The following is a 16,648-nucleotide window of genomic DNA, read 5'->3' as shown; positions in this document are numbered from 1 at the left end:
AGGGACATGGGTCTGCCAAACAACACACACACCATCATTGTCACCAGACTTCTCAGTTCCCTTCCCCTGCGGCAACAGTCACCAAGTTGCTTTAGTTGGCTTTAGTATCATGCACCCACCCCATGGGAGACTGTATTCCCCTCCCTGGGTGGCGATCAATCTTGTCTGACAGATGGGTCATACAAATCATTCAGCATGGCTAAGCTTTAGCCTTTCTTTTTGCTCTGCCAGATTTTCCCGCCCCCAAATCCAAAGTTTTTCAGAGGAGCACTTCTACATTCTAGTACAGGAGATGCAAGTGTTGCTATCCAAAGGTGCTGTTGCGAGTTTCAGACTTGGAAGGAGAGGAGGTGCGGGTACTATTGTTACTCCTTGTGCCGACAAAGGACAGAGGCCACCAGCCCATGTGCACCTTTGACCATTGAATGCTTCTTGTGGAAAAATAAAATCACAATTCTCATACTTGCACAGATCCTGGCTGTAGTGGACTTGGGGAACTGAATGATGTCCTTGGATCTGCTGGATACTTATTTTTATATAGTTTTCCTTTGGTCCCACAGATGTTTCCTCTGGTTCAGTTCAGCAATGAGCACTTTCACTTTGCAGTGCTTCCCTTTGGCCTCACCAGTGCCACTCAGGTGTTCACAAAAGTGATGTCAGTGATTGCAGCACACCTTCGGAAAATGGGAATTACAGTTTTTCCCTACCTTAATGACTGGCTGTCAACAGCGTGCCCACCACAGTCAGTCATAGACTACCTCCAGACGATGACAAATCTTGTGACATCATTAGGTCCACGATCAGTTAGCTCAAGTCACACCTGACTCCTTAGCACAGGTTGCCGTTCATTGGATCTTTTGTTGATACAGTGCAGCTCAAGGTCTTCTATCCATTGCAATGAGTGCAGAGCATTTGGGCTATGACCCCGATGCTCAGCCTCAGTCCTGGATCTTGGTGATAGTAGTTCTGCGATTTCCCGCCTTCTTACACTGCTGTATCTTCCTGGTCGAGCATGCCTGCTAGGTACATGCTGACTCCGCAATGGAATCTGAAGTTCCAGTCAGCCCAGCACCGAGGAAATTTAACTGTTGTCATCCAAATTTCAGTGCTGTATTACCACACAACTGCAAACCAGACCTGGAATATTCAGAGAACAAAAAGGTGTCTCTGTGTTATAAAGTTTCTCTTACATTTTTGGTTGAAAGCAGAACAATGTAATGCAGCTTCCAAGCTCAAACTCAAATTAGAGACCATATGACTATATAATGTTAAAGGATATTAGGGGATCTTTATTACTTCTAAATGTAAGAAATGTTCCAAGTTTGAACATATATTGAAGCTAGTATGGCGTTACACAATTATGCTATGGTTGTCTAAGAAATATGAAATTGAAAATCCATATGTTTGGAATTTGTCAGATGAGCAAATATAAGTATCCCTGTACAGTTGAAATGGAGAGGTTTTGGGCCAGGATTTGCTGCATTATTTCTAGCCAGATTTCTTTACCAAAATCTTCAAAAGCATTCTACTTTTGAGACTAGTTATCACACTTTCTTGATGGTATTGTCTATTGTTATTCAGATGGTACTGCTTTCTCTTTCGCGCAGGGAACTGATCCGATGTTTGAAGTGGTACATGGACCGATCAGCTGAACTTGTGCGGCAGGACCATATTCAGGAGGCCATGAGGGTAAGTGTTTTGGTTGCATACCTATGGTGCTACCAATAATGGCTCTATAGATGCTTGTCAGCTCCAAACTTGTCAATTCTTCATACATAGAGAAACATCATTGCCCTTGTGAATAGCCTGTTTCTTAGGCCTACACATTTTATAAAGCATTGAGTGTTGGAATCTTTGGCATAACCACACTCTTGCTTGTTAATTTTCAGTAATGACAGTCTTCATCTCAAACATATGAGAGGAGGAATTAACTTTATATGTAATATAGTACACACTGCCGTGCTTTATAAAGATCTTACAAGTTGTTGGTATGTCCATAAGTACAAAAAAAATTAACAAAATATTGGTATACTGTTCTGATGATGACAGCCGCAGATAAACTATCCCCAGCTGTGTGCATGTCCCCAAAGAAGCATGGGCTTGTAAGCACAGTTGCCCTCACTCCCCTGAAGGTGACATGCTTCATCATAGGGCAGTGCTCCTCTCCAGGCTGGTGCACAATGCCTGGCGGGCCCTGCGAGGGGGCGCTTCGTTAGAGATCTTTTAATCAAAGCCGATGGAGCACAGTGGGGTCAAGGTGGAACTCCCCACATCAGTGAGAAGATTGGTGAGTGGTGTAGAATAAAATCAGTTACCACCCAGGTGTCACCAAACTATTTAATGAAGAATCACTGGGTGGTGTTGAGTTAAAAAGAATAGCAGGAAACCGCAGTATATAATGGTCCCGGTCCCTGCAAGTGAGCAGTAAATCGGTCACTCATAGGACAGCTATTTGGCTATGGTCTATGCAATGGGTCAACATGGTTCATGCCACAAGCAGCCGTGAAGCGGGCTATTGGCATTTCATCAAGACCAAGTAATGTGTTCTGTGACCTAATCTTCTCGATAGAGCTAGTGGTGCTAAAATATTAACCTCACTCTGGATTTGCGAGGCAAGGTGTGAACTAACATCTTACCCTTACTTTGGAGCGCTCTGCTACTAACGCGCTCCGTTATGAGTCACCTTCCAGAGATATTAGGGCAGGCCAAGGGCCGGGATGTGAGGTCTCCAGACACAGGAGGCTACTAGTCTCCATGTGTGTGTGCTCTTCTGCACCTACCCTCTGCCTCGCCATCTGCATTATTAGCAGAGCTCTCCAAAGTAAGGGTAAGGGCCACCTTTGGGTGAGTGAGAGCAACTTACTACTTACTCATGCTTCTTTCGGGAACTGCACACAGCTGGGCTTAGTTTCTCTGCGGCTGTCGCGCATCGGAACAGTATACTGATATTTTGTTACGTTTATTGGGGGAGATCGTATACTGGACCGTTATCCTCCCCGTCCCTTTCTTTGATCTGCATAAGTACATAGAGTCATTAGACTGCAGGCCAAGTGCCTTTATAAGGTCATGGAACTCTGTGGTAACTTGTAGTACCCTCATTTGTGTAAAGTTAGGTGGTATTTTATTACTTATAGTGTGTGAAATGCTACTTTTTTCAATCCCTGACAAAATTCCTTAATTTGTGAATGTATGTATGCTTGTGGATCCTCCGGAAAAGGTACTCTATATACGGTGCCCGCGTGTGAATTTGTCAGCCGCGTTTCACTACTCGTCATCCACATTTCAGATACATTTTTCCCCACTCGTGATTGCTGCTATTTTATTTTTTTGACAGCACTCGTGCTTCGGAAACATATGTCACCCCTCAGAACCATTCAGTCGCTGTAGACCTGGGTTACAGTTGGTTGGTGATGCCCAATAGGCAGTCTCTGTAGGAAAACGAATTTCCCAGACTTTCTTCGCCATAGGGAGAGCATGGTGGAGTTATTTCCCCCGTGAATTGTCCTCTGTGTTTAGCAACTTCTAGAAATGAGAGGATTTCCAGTTGACTCCTCAGTCTAAATCAGGCCCATAAATCTAAAATTCGAAACCTCTCCGCATCCCCTTTATTCATTCTGTCCAAGAGGAAACTATTTACAAAAATGCAATACATGGACAGTCAAAATAGTTCACCTGCGGGATATTTGGTAGCATGCAGCTTCTTCAATACACTACTGCAGATCTTTGTATTTATTTTCAATATTCAGGCTCCCCAAATCATGCTTGACCCTTCAGCTTCATCCCTCTAAAGCCGTGTTTTTCGACTCGTGTACACTATGCTTGCTTTGTTTTGTCATTTTTAAAATAAATCTTTATTGTTGGGAGAGCTGCTAGGCACACGCCCATAAAAACAAAGGGGCAGATTTATGAGCCCCTTGCGCCTCATTTACGCCGCCGTTGCGTCACTTTTGTGACGCAGCGGCGGCGCAAATCCTGCGCCATGCTGCAGGGTATTTACAACGTGACGCATCTGGCAGATGCGTCACGTTGTAAAGCCCTGTGCCACATGTAGGCGTTCTGGAGCAGGGGGGGGGCGTTCCGGCACAGGAACGCCTCCTAAAAGTGGCTGAGTGAAATCTACAAGATTTCACTCAGTCACTTTTAAGGCCATGCTGCGTCAAAACCCTGCGCCTGCTTGAAGCAGGCGTAAGGATTGACGTAGCATGTAAGGGATAAGGCACCCCCGAGCCTTGCTGGAGCTGCGTCGCGCTTGCGATGCAACTCCAGCAATGCGCCGCCTTTCCGACAGGAGATGTGTCACGCATCTGCCCATCCGAGTGCCACGGTGCGCCGCATTGTAAATGCGGCGCATCAATGGTGGCGCACGGGTGGGCAGATGCGTCGCAACTCTTCTGGCGCATCTCTGCTGATTAGCAGAGATGCGCCAGACGTCATAAATCTGCCCCAAAAACTTTGGCTAAAAGAATAAAAATGGGTTCTAAAAAACACACATTGCCATAGAAGGCACAGAAGGAAACTACTTTGGGGGTTATTTACAAGCCCCTTGCGCCATCCGTACATCGCTTTTCCCATGTTAAAACTTTTGCAAAAGTGGCGCAAGAGGCTTGTAAATAAGCCCCCTTGTGTGCAGAAGTACTCCTTGTGAAAGCGCAGAATATCTCTACTCACGGTGAAGGTATCAATGGCTAAAATGCCATTGCACCATTCTGTAGTCTGTGGTAGACGGAAGAATAATGTGAATGACACAACAACAGACCAGTGGACAAAGAGGGCTGGCTGTATGTCCATCTAAGGGGCATATAAACAAGGGCTTTATCTCTGCTTTTTTGGTATTAAAAGCCAAAAAAGCAGAGATAAAACTAGCACCCTATCAACAACAGGGTGCTAACATGCAAATGTGCATGTTGGCACCCTTTTACTCTACGCTTTCCCTTGCATCTCTAATGAGATGCAAAGGGGGCGTTCCAGAGTAAAATAATAGGAGAAATGTCGCTAAGCGACATTTCTCCTATTATCAAGAATATCGCTAACCCTGTTAGAGACAAAAAAAGCAGCGCTAACCACGGTTAACGCTGCTTTTTTACGCCTGGTATTTTTCTGACTTAGCCATGATATCCTATGGAAGGAGGATATTATGGCTAAGTTTGTCTGTCCCTATCAACAAGCTAACGTGAGATTATCGCTGGGTTTCCCGCGATAATCTCACGTTAGCCACTTAGCACCAGGATTTTTATCGCTATTGAGATAAGCGTTGCTAATAGCACGCTATCTCAGCGATAAAAATCGGCGCTAGCCGGCGATAATTATCCGAGCGCTAAGTGCACTCAGCGATAATTATCGCCGGTTGTTGTTGATATGCCCCTAAGTAAGTATACTATATATAATGTTAGTAGATTCCAAACGGGTTGGCTAACTCCTTACTTAAAAATAAATAAAAACTTCTACACATGGCAAAGCTACGACATCCATTGTCATTGAGTGAATTGTTACTGGCATTCAACTTTGTAATCGCTATTATATTTAAAAGAAAAGGAAGGTGCACTGCTGAGTGAAAGCAAAATATTTAATTTGAAAGTCAGCATGTTTGGGAAACGTATATGAAGTCAGCTTGATAATGTTCACTAATTACATTAAGTGAATTCTAGTGGGCATGCATCTTTCCCTTTATAAGAGAACCAACAAGATTGACAGCATGAAATAAATTACATATCTAAAGCTAAAACTGTGTTTTTTCATAAAAATACAAATTTCTGTTTATTTGTCAACAGTTAAAAGTGCAAACCTTTTTATGCCCTGAAGAAAGCTTTGTATGTAAGCAAAAGGTCAAAGCAGATTTTCGGAGTTTATTGGAAACATGACCTTTTCGAGGAACTAGGGGAACTTTTTGAATTGTATTGTCTGACCTGGATTCAAGATTTTGAAAGAACACTAGGCAGCCAAATGAAAGAACCCAGTGCGCCACTTCTTTGCATGTCTAAATGTCAATGCACATGATTATTTCTGGTTTATATGATGCAGCTCAATTTCAACGTTTGCTTTTCGTCCTATACCGATGTTAGGTAAGAGCGTAGCCCTTGGTATTTGCAAATTTCAAGCAGGATCAACTTATCATTACAAATTTCTGGACCAAATTCCTAAATCTAATTTGAATAAAGCAATAGAAATTCAACTTACGTTGAATGTATTGCTTCTGCCCCATATATTATTGGTATTTAATTAAGTTTGACCTTCATAATAATTCATTTTGCTAAATGTGGTGAGTTAGCGTGCCAGCTCCAGGTGCTGACGCACGCAGCGTAAATGTCCGGCCCCAGCGCTTGCGTCGGAAGGAGGAGCGCATAGATAAATAAACGGGGCGTGGCCGTGCTTGGCAGTCTGCCGCAGACCCGAGCAGTGTGTGGGTGTCTAGTTATTCCCGCAGCGCATCTGCAAAGCGCGCCAGGCCCCACGCGGCCCCCGGCTCCACATATCACACTGGCGACGAGGAGCGGAATGGCCCACGCTCCAGGGCCCCCTGTAAAGGGTAGCTGCAACACGTTCCCACAAGGTGCAGTCCACACAGAGGACCGCCATTAAAGCAGGCGTTACGTCACAGATGGCACCACAAGGCAGGAGGCCTCTCGCCTGTCCTCAGAGAGTACCAGGCAGTGGCACAGCAGGACACGCCCACAACAACATTGGTGAGTTGCGCACGACGTGCAGTGGAGCACCCAGGCATTTTCCCGCATGGCAGAGAATACCCACGTGCCACAAGGCTGCGCTCAGGGGCGCTGACCTCGAAGATCCCAGCAGTGCCAGTCCCACTGGCCAACATGCCGGATCCATTCCTTTGGGCACTGCACCCTCGCTAAGACATACAGGCTTCCCATTAGCCAGCATCATGGGAGACCAGGGAGAAGGGGCGCCACACCCAGCAAGAGCCCGAACACAACACCCTCCCTCAGGAGTTCTACCTCCTTTTAGTGAATCGGCAGACCCCTCTACGGCCTCGCCGAGGTGGCAGGTCTGGCTCGGCCACCTGGAGAATGACTTCATCGCCACCAGGGAGACGGATGGTGACATCAAACGCTCACTACTTCTCCACTATGCGGGATAGGAAATATATCTGCTCTTCAAACACCTTCCCGCCACCGGACCCCCCGAGGACTGTGCAGCAGCAGTGGCTGCATTGAACGCACTATTTGACCCGCAACTGAATCCTGATTTCAAACATTTTAAGTTGAGGCAAGAAAGGCAAAGGGAAGGAGAATCAGTGGACTCGTTACACGCAAGGCTGAGGGAGCTTGCTAGCACTCACCTCGCAGGGGACAGAGCCGCAGAAGAAATCAGGGCACAACTGATTCTGGGGATCCGCAGTAAAGTCCTGCGAGGCCTCATCCTAAGGCAGCTGAACATACCAATGAACGACATACTGGTGTTGGTACGGTCCCATGATCTTTCAGCCGAGCGTGCAGAAGAAATGGACCTTGCGCTCATGTGCAATACAGAAAAGGGTGTCGCCGTCAAGACTGAACGTGTCGATGCCGTCAGGATGCGGGACAGGACCAACAAACCAAGAGATCGCCCACCGCCAACCCCAAAAGGCCTATGTGGGTACTGTTGTTACGAGGAACATCCCCCGCAGTCATGTCCAGAACAAGGGAAGACATGTACCAACTGCGGGATTGCGAACCATTTCGCCTCGGTGTGCAGAAACAAAGCACCACGAAAAGAAGGCAAGCAACCCAAGCCAATGCGGAGACTGGTCTGTCAACTATCGAGCATCTCGCTATCATCCTCGCCAGGAAGAAAGACGATGGGCACAACCGTCTACCAAGCAGACGACACTTCGTCAGATGAGGAAGGAGAGACGTACCTAGTCTCTTTCACCCAAGCCCTGAAAAGACGGAAACGTCCCCAACCCCATTGCACGGTGCAGATAGCAGGGTCAGAAGTTAGTGCAGTGATAGACACGGGAGCGTCTGTCACCGTCATGGGAATCCAACAATACAACAAGTTGAAGCCCAAGCCAGAGCTGCGACCCTCGAAGACAAAGATCTTCGCCTATGGAAGTGCTTCGCCATTACCACTCCGAGGCAAAATGACCCTGCCTGTGTGGTCAGAAGACACCGAAATCACGTTTGCCATCCGTGTCATCAACCAAGAGGCAGACACACTGCTGAGCAGCCACGCAGCAGAAGACCTGGGACTAGTGAAGTGCCAGAAGCGTGCAAGACAACCAGACCAAATAACTACTCAGTCAATTTAAGGATCTGTTCGAGGGGCTGGGATGTATATAAAAAGCTCCAATCAAACTGCACATAGACACAACCGTCATGCCGATGGCACTGAGGCACCGGAGGATTCCCTTCCACCTCTGACTGCTCGTGGAAGAAGAGCTGCCGAAGCTGGAACACCAAGGGGTCATAGAGAAGGTCTCAGGACCCACACCATGGGTGTCCCCCATGGTGATCGCTGAAAAGCCTCGCCAACCAAGGAAAATAAGACCCTGCATTGACAAGCGCTTTCCCAACAAGGCCATTCGGCGCAAACTCCACATTACGCCGAACATGGATGACATTGTGGCCGACCTGAATGGGTCCAGGTGGTTTTTGAAATTGGACCTAAATGCGGGCTATCACCAGCTGGCGCTTGTGAAAGAAAGCCGGTACATAACCACCTTCAGCATGCAGTCAAAGAGATCCTGGTCGTGCTGCCGGGCGTACTAAATATGAGTGACGACATCCTCATCCACTCACAGACAGTCGAGGAACACTACCGGCACCTGAGAGCCACGCTGCAAAGGCTCCAGGACCATGGGGTCACATTACATCGGGAGAAGTGCCTGTTGTTCGAACAACAAATAGAATTCTTCTGCTACACGTTCATGCAGGATGGAATCCAGGTCGACCACCGGAAATCCCAGACCATCAAAAGTGCAGCTGCACCCCTCACAGTAGCTGAAGTTTGCAGCTTCCTTGGGATGGCCACATACTGTGGCCGCTTCATCCCATACCTAGCCACCATCGCGGAGCCACTCCGCAATCTCATGCGAACCGATACCATGTGGCAGTGGGGCCCAGCCAAAGAAGCAGCATTTCAAGCAGTCAAGAGCGCTCTCTATTTCAACCCCACCAAATGGACTGAAATACTAGTAGACGCCAGCCCCGTAGGCCATGGGGCCGTCCTTACCCAGGAGCAAGGGCCGGGACGGTGGACTGCCCTGTCATATGCTAGCAAAGTTCTCTCCCTGACCGAGAAATGATATGGCCAGATTGAGAGGGAAGCCCTAGCCATCTGCTGGGGGTGCTGGCATTTTCATTTGTACATATGTGGGCACCCATTCAAGATCATTACAGACCATCAACCCCTAGTACCTTTGTTTAAAGGATCGGCGCCTCACCCCCGCCACGCATCTAACGATGGGTAGGGGTGGGCGGAATTTGCGAAATTCACTTTCGCAAACTATCGCGAATATGTTGAAAATCTCCGCAAACACGTCGGAAATATCGCGAAGACGCAGAAGTTTTTTCCCGCCTGTTCGAGGTAATTTTTGCGTGATCGTGGCTCGCCAACTTACCCATGCGGTTGCTCACGGGCGCGGCCATCTTGTTTTCACTTATCCCGCCCGCTCGCGTTCGATATGACGGGCTCGCGTCCTCACGCTCTCGCTCGCGGTGGAGAATGACGTGTTCGAGATCTCAATCATCTCATACTCTCGCGGTGCATGATCGCAAGAAGAAAGACGTGATCGCGTGACAAATGACGTTAATGCGGGCGCGAACTGTCGCGAGACAGCGCAAATGGCTACCAACAATCCAACATCTCGTGGAGAACGCGACCGGATACGGAAAAGTTGGCGGCGAATGCGGGGATTCAGGTAAGGCGATCGCGCGCATGCAAGAATGTATTTTTTTACAGCACGAGCAAGAAAAAAATTACCGGTAAGATGTGAATTGCGGAAATTTTGACATTTTTGCGCATTCCGCGGAACGCGAAAATGTCAAATTATCGCAATTTCTGCGAGCGGAACGGAATTTTAGCCCAGGCCTAACGATGGGCCATTGGACTCCAGCAGTACGAGATGGACGTGGCATACCGGCCGGGCGCCAAAAACCTTGCCAATTTTCTCTTGAGACACCCCGGGCTAGCGGAAGATGGATGTGAAGAACTGGTCACTGACCCCACGGAGGCCCACTTGAATATGATCTCGGCACTGACGTGCCCTCGAGCGCTGACCATTGAGGAGGTGGCAGCTGCAGCGTAAGCAGACCCATTCATTGCCAAGGTCCGAACAGCCGTCCAAGGAGGGCACTGGCATCAGTACCTACAATCAGCCAACTCATGGGCGGGCCCAGAGAAGCAGAATCTAATACACATGTGGAGGGTCAGAAAATGAACTGAGCGTTACCCAACAGGGAATCCTGCTGAGAGGCTCTCGGATTGTGATCCCAGCGTCACTCCAGTCGCGAGCGACGCAACTCGCCCACGAAGGACACCAAGGGGTAGAGAAGATGAAGGCCCGCATGCGGGAGAAAGTCTGGTTCCCGGGTATAGATGCCCGTGTCGACGAGACAGTTCGGAGGTGTCCCTCCTGTCAGGTGACAAGTCGCCCCAAAAGAACCGCGCCCATCCACACCGACGATCACAGGAAGAATCCATCGGAGAAGCTGAGCGTGGACTTCGGGAGCTTCCCAGATGGCAGAGTTACTCTGGCTCTGATCGACAGATACTCAAAGTACCCAATCCTAGAGGTTGTCCCCTCAATGGCCTTCTCCCACGTTGGCCCCATGCTGGAAAAGATATTCGCCATGTTTGGATGCCCAGAAGAATCCGAAGTGATAACGGACCCCCATTCCAAGGGCATGAGTTCAGGAGTTCATGCAACACCATGGCATCCGGCCCAGACGCATCACCCCACAATGGCCCCAAGCTAACGGCGAGATCGAACGATTTATGAGGACAATCAACAAAGCCCTATACATCGCCGTGGCCGAGCATGCCGATCCAGAACAGCACCTACAGAAGTTCCTACGGGAATATGGAGCACCCCTCAAAGCTCCACGCGTCAGGCACCATGGGCGCTAATGTTCAATGGGTCCCGCCCGATGGCCTCCCTATCGCCCCAGAGTGGACACCCCCTCCCTTTGATGAAGAAGGCACCCTCCAGAGGAGGAAACAACGCAACATCACGGCCAGCCAAACCAGAAGAGCCATGTCTCATCAGCTACAACAAGGGGATACCGTCATAATGAGGGAGCGGAGGCCCAGGGGGAAGTTCCGAACTCGATATGAACAGGGCTACTGGACTGTGACCGACGTGAAAGGAACCATGGTGACAGTCGACAAGGAAGGAGAAGTCGTAACCCACAACATCTCATGGTTCAAACAGGTGGTCAAGCCCGAACACTGTGCTGAAGCAACCAGCGATCCTGGAGAGCCGAGGGCGACACCATCAGAGCCGGGAGAGGCAGAGGACTACACTCCAGAGTCTGCCTCCACATCAGGAGCCCCAGAAGCAACCCAAAGGCCCCCAGAGACACCACCCCAGCCCGGCAAATCAGCCGCGGAACCCAGGTCCAGCTGTGGCCAGCACAGGTATGCTCTGAGGAGCAACCCCCAGCCACGCACTCGCCTGAGGGACTTTGCCTGCCAAGTAAGTGAGCTATGAGACACTTGGATCCAGTTAAGGACTGAGTTGAGATGGGATGTGGTGAGTTAGCGTGCCAGCTCCTGGTGCTGACGCACACGCCGGAAATGTCCGGCCCCAGCACTCACGCTGGAAGGCGGAAAACGTAGATAAATAAACGGGGCGTGGCAATGCTAGGCAGTCCGCCACAGACCCGAGCTGTGTGTGGGTGCTAGTTATTTCCAAAGCGCATCTGCAATGCTCACCAGGCCCCACGCGGCCCCTGGCTCCACATATGACACTAAACAAACGTTTATAACGCTTAGGAGCCCAGGAGATCCTTCTGAAGATCAGTAGTAATAAATGTTTGTAGTTGCCCCAGTTTTGAGGGCAAACTCTCCTGATCTGTGTGAGTGGGATGTGAAGTTGTCACAAAACAATAAAGTCACAGCATAAGTCCATTATTCAGCATTTATATACCAAGACAACCGTTCCCCATAAGCAAATATAAATAACATCTTCACTTAAGCACATCAGTAAAGCTCTCCATAAGGACCTGGTTGTTTAAACAAAAGCAGGAAAGCATAAAGAGCAAATTGGGTTTTATTGCCCATGAAGTGAATAGTTTGATTTATACCATATGAGATTGTAAAATGTCAATAAAATAATGTACCGCCTTTGGATTGCTCAGCGATCCAAATAAATCAATTGAACTGTTTAGAGAGCAGAACAACTAGTGCAATCAAATGCCTTGCAGCTGATATGAAAGACAAATGCTAAAAAACAGGGGCCTTTGCACCCTGAATAACAACACCTAGATAGATAAATAGGGACATCATCATTTAGCATATGATAGTACTTCAAAGGTTGTTTCAAACTGGCCTACTTGTTAATACACAGTGTTCTTCCATGATGAGTTCCTGGAGGGATTGTAGAAGAGAATATTGAATCAGAAAAATGTGTGGGTCACAATATTATGACCACAATATTGAGGGACAAAATATTGAACAGGTAAGGATTTACTACTCTTAACTCCACATCTACATACCTTGAAGATATGCATATCACCATGGTACGTATATATATCTGGAGTTAGGTATAGAAAATGTATACACACTCACCTTTCAATTATTACGTCTCTCAATAATGTGGTCACAATATTGTGACCCGTATATATTTTGCATTCAGTATTCCCAGCCTACACCTCCTGGAGGTTATGGAACGGAGGAAGGTGTTGAACATATATTCTGAATCATGTTCTTAACCTAGAGAAGTGGATTAATGGTTCTCTTCTACAAAGCAACATCAGTGTAACTTCAGAGGAAGATGTGTTTTTTACCATTGATTAGGAAAATTGCTTTGTACTTCATAGATCTCCAACTGTGAATTAAGTTCACCTGTTGGAAACTATCTGCTATCTCTCACTTCCAAAAACATATTGGCTGTTGGATGTGTCAGTCAGGAATATGCTCAGACAGAGGACTAAAGGTAACACTGTTTTTTCAAAGCAGAATTTCACAGAAATCAAATATATAATTCAGTTTTTATGCCAGAGGCCCAGGTTCACTTTGCTATCTGGAGTCCAGCTTGTAGTAATTTTAGCTTAATCTTTGGCTTGTGAGCAGTGTAAATTGTACCCGCCTTTGTATCTGACAGTATTTGTTTTTCCGCATCCTATTGAGGGAACTCAGAAATGTGTGTGTCATGTTTAGTTCTTTACAGTTTTTGCAAAGATTCAATGTGTTTCTGTATGGTGGAAAAAGAGGTAACTTAACGTTGGGCAGTCCAGAGACACATTGTTGTATTGCAGTCATGACAAGACTGCAAGGTTCAAGGTTGTTTCTGGAATGTTGTTAAAAATGGGAGGACCACTTGTTTCAATACAAGACTGACAGTCCTTTGTGATTAATTCATTCACTTTAAGCATACAATAGGAGTCCTCATCTAAGAGGCCTCATCTAACAACACTCCGAAGGTTCAGGCTTTTGTATTAGCTGCAGGAGAGGGTTTGAAAGTATTTGGACAGCAGAAGGGGAATGGGCCCTTGTAAAGGAGTTCAGTTTTGCACGATTAACTTAGTGCAAGTTCTGATACATTAAGTGCTGTAAATAGGCTCATTGCATCTTGGTGCTAGTCTCTAGACCCAGACTGAAAAATTAGATAGGCTTATTTATTATTTGTACACACATGATAAGTGATTATGGATAGAGTTTGTCTCAGTGATGCAGGCCTGTAATGCCAAGTAGTATCTACTGCCAGGTGGAAACAGATGAGATCCCTGTGGTTCCTCCTACATAGGATTTTGAAGGTTTTGAGCTGAAACCTATTTTAGTCCTCTTTAAACCCTGCAAATGGTTTTATAACAGATGTCTTTAAAAAATGTCCAGATTCACACGAGCCCCAGGGATGGAATCTGTGCACAAGATGTAGGAAAGTTAAGGGTACCCCCAAGATTCAAGCAAGTATTTCCCTCCATTTTTCTAGAAGTTGAGTGCCTCTTTTAGCCATGTACTACTTAATAGCCCAGTCACATGCAAGTTAAGGTCTCTGGCTAAAATAATCTGTGTGAATAGTCTTACTTTTTTCCTAATGTATTATCTCACCCTTGGAAGAACATTATAGTTGCGTGATAAGCACACAGGAGAACTGCTTCCCTGTGGTGACATTATGTTCTCAGTCCTCCCTGCTTGTTAATGTACTAAATTGGAATTGATTACATAGAATGACAGGTTCAGGAGATTTTTCTGAAAGGAGAAAAGCTTCAAGCCTAGGAATCATGTGTAGGTTGACTCAACCTGTTCTGTAATTCCTCATTTGGTACGGAATTAGGGGAATTCAATCCCGCAAAGTGCAACCTGCACCCTGTGAAGGGTGCTAAAATTGTTGACTGATGCACCACCAATCAGATTATCCTGGACATCGGATTCAATCTCATGGGTTCAAGGTGGCCAATCTGATAGAGACTACTAGGGTAGATTCCTTAAAGTAGAATTATCCCCAGTTGTGAGACTGGACCCGGAAAACTTTCTTGCCCAGCATCTCTGTGCGCCGGAGGGCGGTACCCCGAGACTCCACCCCGACGTCCTCCACGGTCGTGCCATCAGCGAGGTCACATAAGCCCCACACCGGTGCGCTGACGTCACTTTTCTTCTATTCCGCGTGCAACGCGGACCCGGATCGTGTTCCTGGCCTGTTTCAGACCTTCTTTTTACGCTTAGCGTTTCTTGGGTACAGTGTGCGAATGCCTTCGGGCTTCAAGATGTTCTCGTCTTGCGCGTGCCAGATGTTGGCGATGGATCCTCACCCCATCTGTATGAGGTGTTTGGGGGAGCACCACAACTCAACGGGCTGCGAGGCGTGTCAGCAAATGAAGCCGAAGTCCTGGCGGGAGCGCCGGATGAAATTCCTTTCGGCACGCATGTCCAGGTCGGTGTCGTCGCCGCGTCCGTCCCCCGCGGACGGCTTCAAGAACCGCCGCTTCCGTCTCCGACATCGTCCTTCTCCCAGGCTGCAAGGGCGTCTCTCACCTGTTGGTAAGTGTCGCAGTTTGTGCCCAAGGCCCGGTCCCCGGCCTGTTGGGGGCGTGGGATCTCCGTGAGTGGTGCGGCCCTGTGCGTCGCCACCCTATCCACCGTTCCCCAGCACGGGGGCGACCAGAGCCCAGATGGAGGCCTATACGGCGGCCTTGCAGGCCTCTTTGGCTCTTCCTTCTTCTCCTTCTCTTCCTGGGATGTCTGCGGATCCCTTGCTGCGTGCGGGGACTCCTGCGGCGTCGCCGATGGCTCCGACGCCAACAGGTTTGGATCCAGGTTCGGAGGATGTGTTGCCATCAGGGTGAGGCCCTTCGGGGTACCCTCCTTTGGACCACGGCACCTCTGCCTCGCCGCAAACCCCCGCGGGGTCCCTGTGGTGTCGCGGGAGGTTGCCGGGGCTCGGGCGTGTCCTCGAGTCCCCCACGGTCCTCTGGGCAGGCGGCAGCCTTGTCCGATGCTGAGGTGGCGCCGCTCAGGTGCCGGTGGCTGCTGGCCCTGGCGGCGCGGCAGGGGTCGGCTAGGGGTCGGGGCATGTCCCCGGGCCCCCCTCGTCCCTCCACGCAGGCGGCTGCCTCATCGGAGGTCGAGTCGATGCCTTTTCGGCACTGTTCCTTAGCTGTCCTGGCTCTGACCCAGCCCCCGTCTCCCGCGCCGCGCGTTGTGGCAGATGTCGTTCCGGCGTCCCCTTCGGTGCCGGTTGACGTTGCCCTGATGCCGGTGGCGGACTCTACGGCGCCGGGCCGACATCGGGTCGTTGATTTGTGTGCGCTCCACAATTCTCTTTTGGGGGCTTGGGGGCTGGGGCACCGGGGGACCCGGTGTCCCAGCCTCTTCTGCACCGCCACAGTCCTGCTCCGCATGATCCTGTCTGTCTTTCCCTCTTTTACAGACTGCCTTTACCTCCTTGCCATCATGTTGTCTCCCCCGTCACGGAAGGCCCGCTGGTTATATTCCTGGGGGTGCAACATCTTCGCCTCCTCCTTTGCGGGCCCTTAACACTCTTTGTGTGTTGGCCAGAGCCACTTCTTGCTTATAGGATTCGGTGGAGTCCCTTATGCCTTCCGCTTCTCAGGAGGGTGCCTGGGTTGATCTGCGGCACCATGTGCTGGATGGCCGGGAGCTGGCGGCGTTTGTTCTTCGCTCGACTCTGGACGTTTCGGAGGTGCTTGGTCGTACCATGGCTACTTCGGTAGCCCTTCGTCGCCATGCCTGGCTACGGGATAGTGTTTTCCCTAAGAAGGTTAGAGAACGGCTGGTTGACCTCTCCTTTGATGGCGCTCTGTTGTTTCATGCCCCTGCGGATTCTGCCATTCAGAGGTTTCTTGCGGGGCTTCGCCCTCCTCCTCCTCCTCCTCCCCCTCAGTGACTTGACTGTCGGTCTGTATTTTGGGAGGTGTTCTTCCATTGTTTTCCTGGGGCCTTGTAAGGGGTAGCCCAGGTTGTGTGTTCTATATGGTTGATGTGCCTTTGAGGTCCTTTTGTTGGGCCCTTGGTGCTGTTGGCTGCT

The 16,648-nt window shown here is 48.9% G+C and overlaps 1 protein-coding gene across 3 annotated transcripts in view; it reads left to right on the top strand.

Moving 5' to 3' along the window:
* DOCK3 (dedicator of cytokinesis 3) overlaps positions 1–16,648 on the top strand; it is a 1,365,978-nt gene that overhangs the window by 1,051,469 nt on the left and 297,861 nt on the right. For all 3 annotated transcript variants that reach the window (XM_085625129.1, XM_085625128.1, XM_085625127.1), the window contains exon 22: positions 1,608–1,689. In XM_085625129.1, the coding sequence (XP_085481255.1) occupies positions 1,608–1,689 (82 nt within the window). The remainder of the gene's footprint in view (positions 1–1,607; positions 1,690–16,648) is intronic.

Source organism: Triturus cristatus, chromosome 9 (assembly GCF_964204655.1).
Source record: "Triturus cristatus chromosome 9, aTriCri1.1, whole genome shotgun sequence".
NCBI classification, from domain to species: domain Eukaryota; kingdom Metazoa; phylum Chordata; class Amphibia; order Caudata; family Salamandridae; genus Triturus; species Triturus cristatus.
The sequence above is the reverse complement of the archived record's forward strand: the minus strand, read 5'-3'. Positions and strand labels throughout refer to the sequence as shown.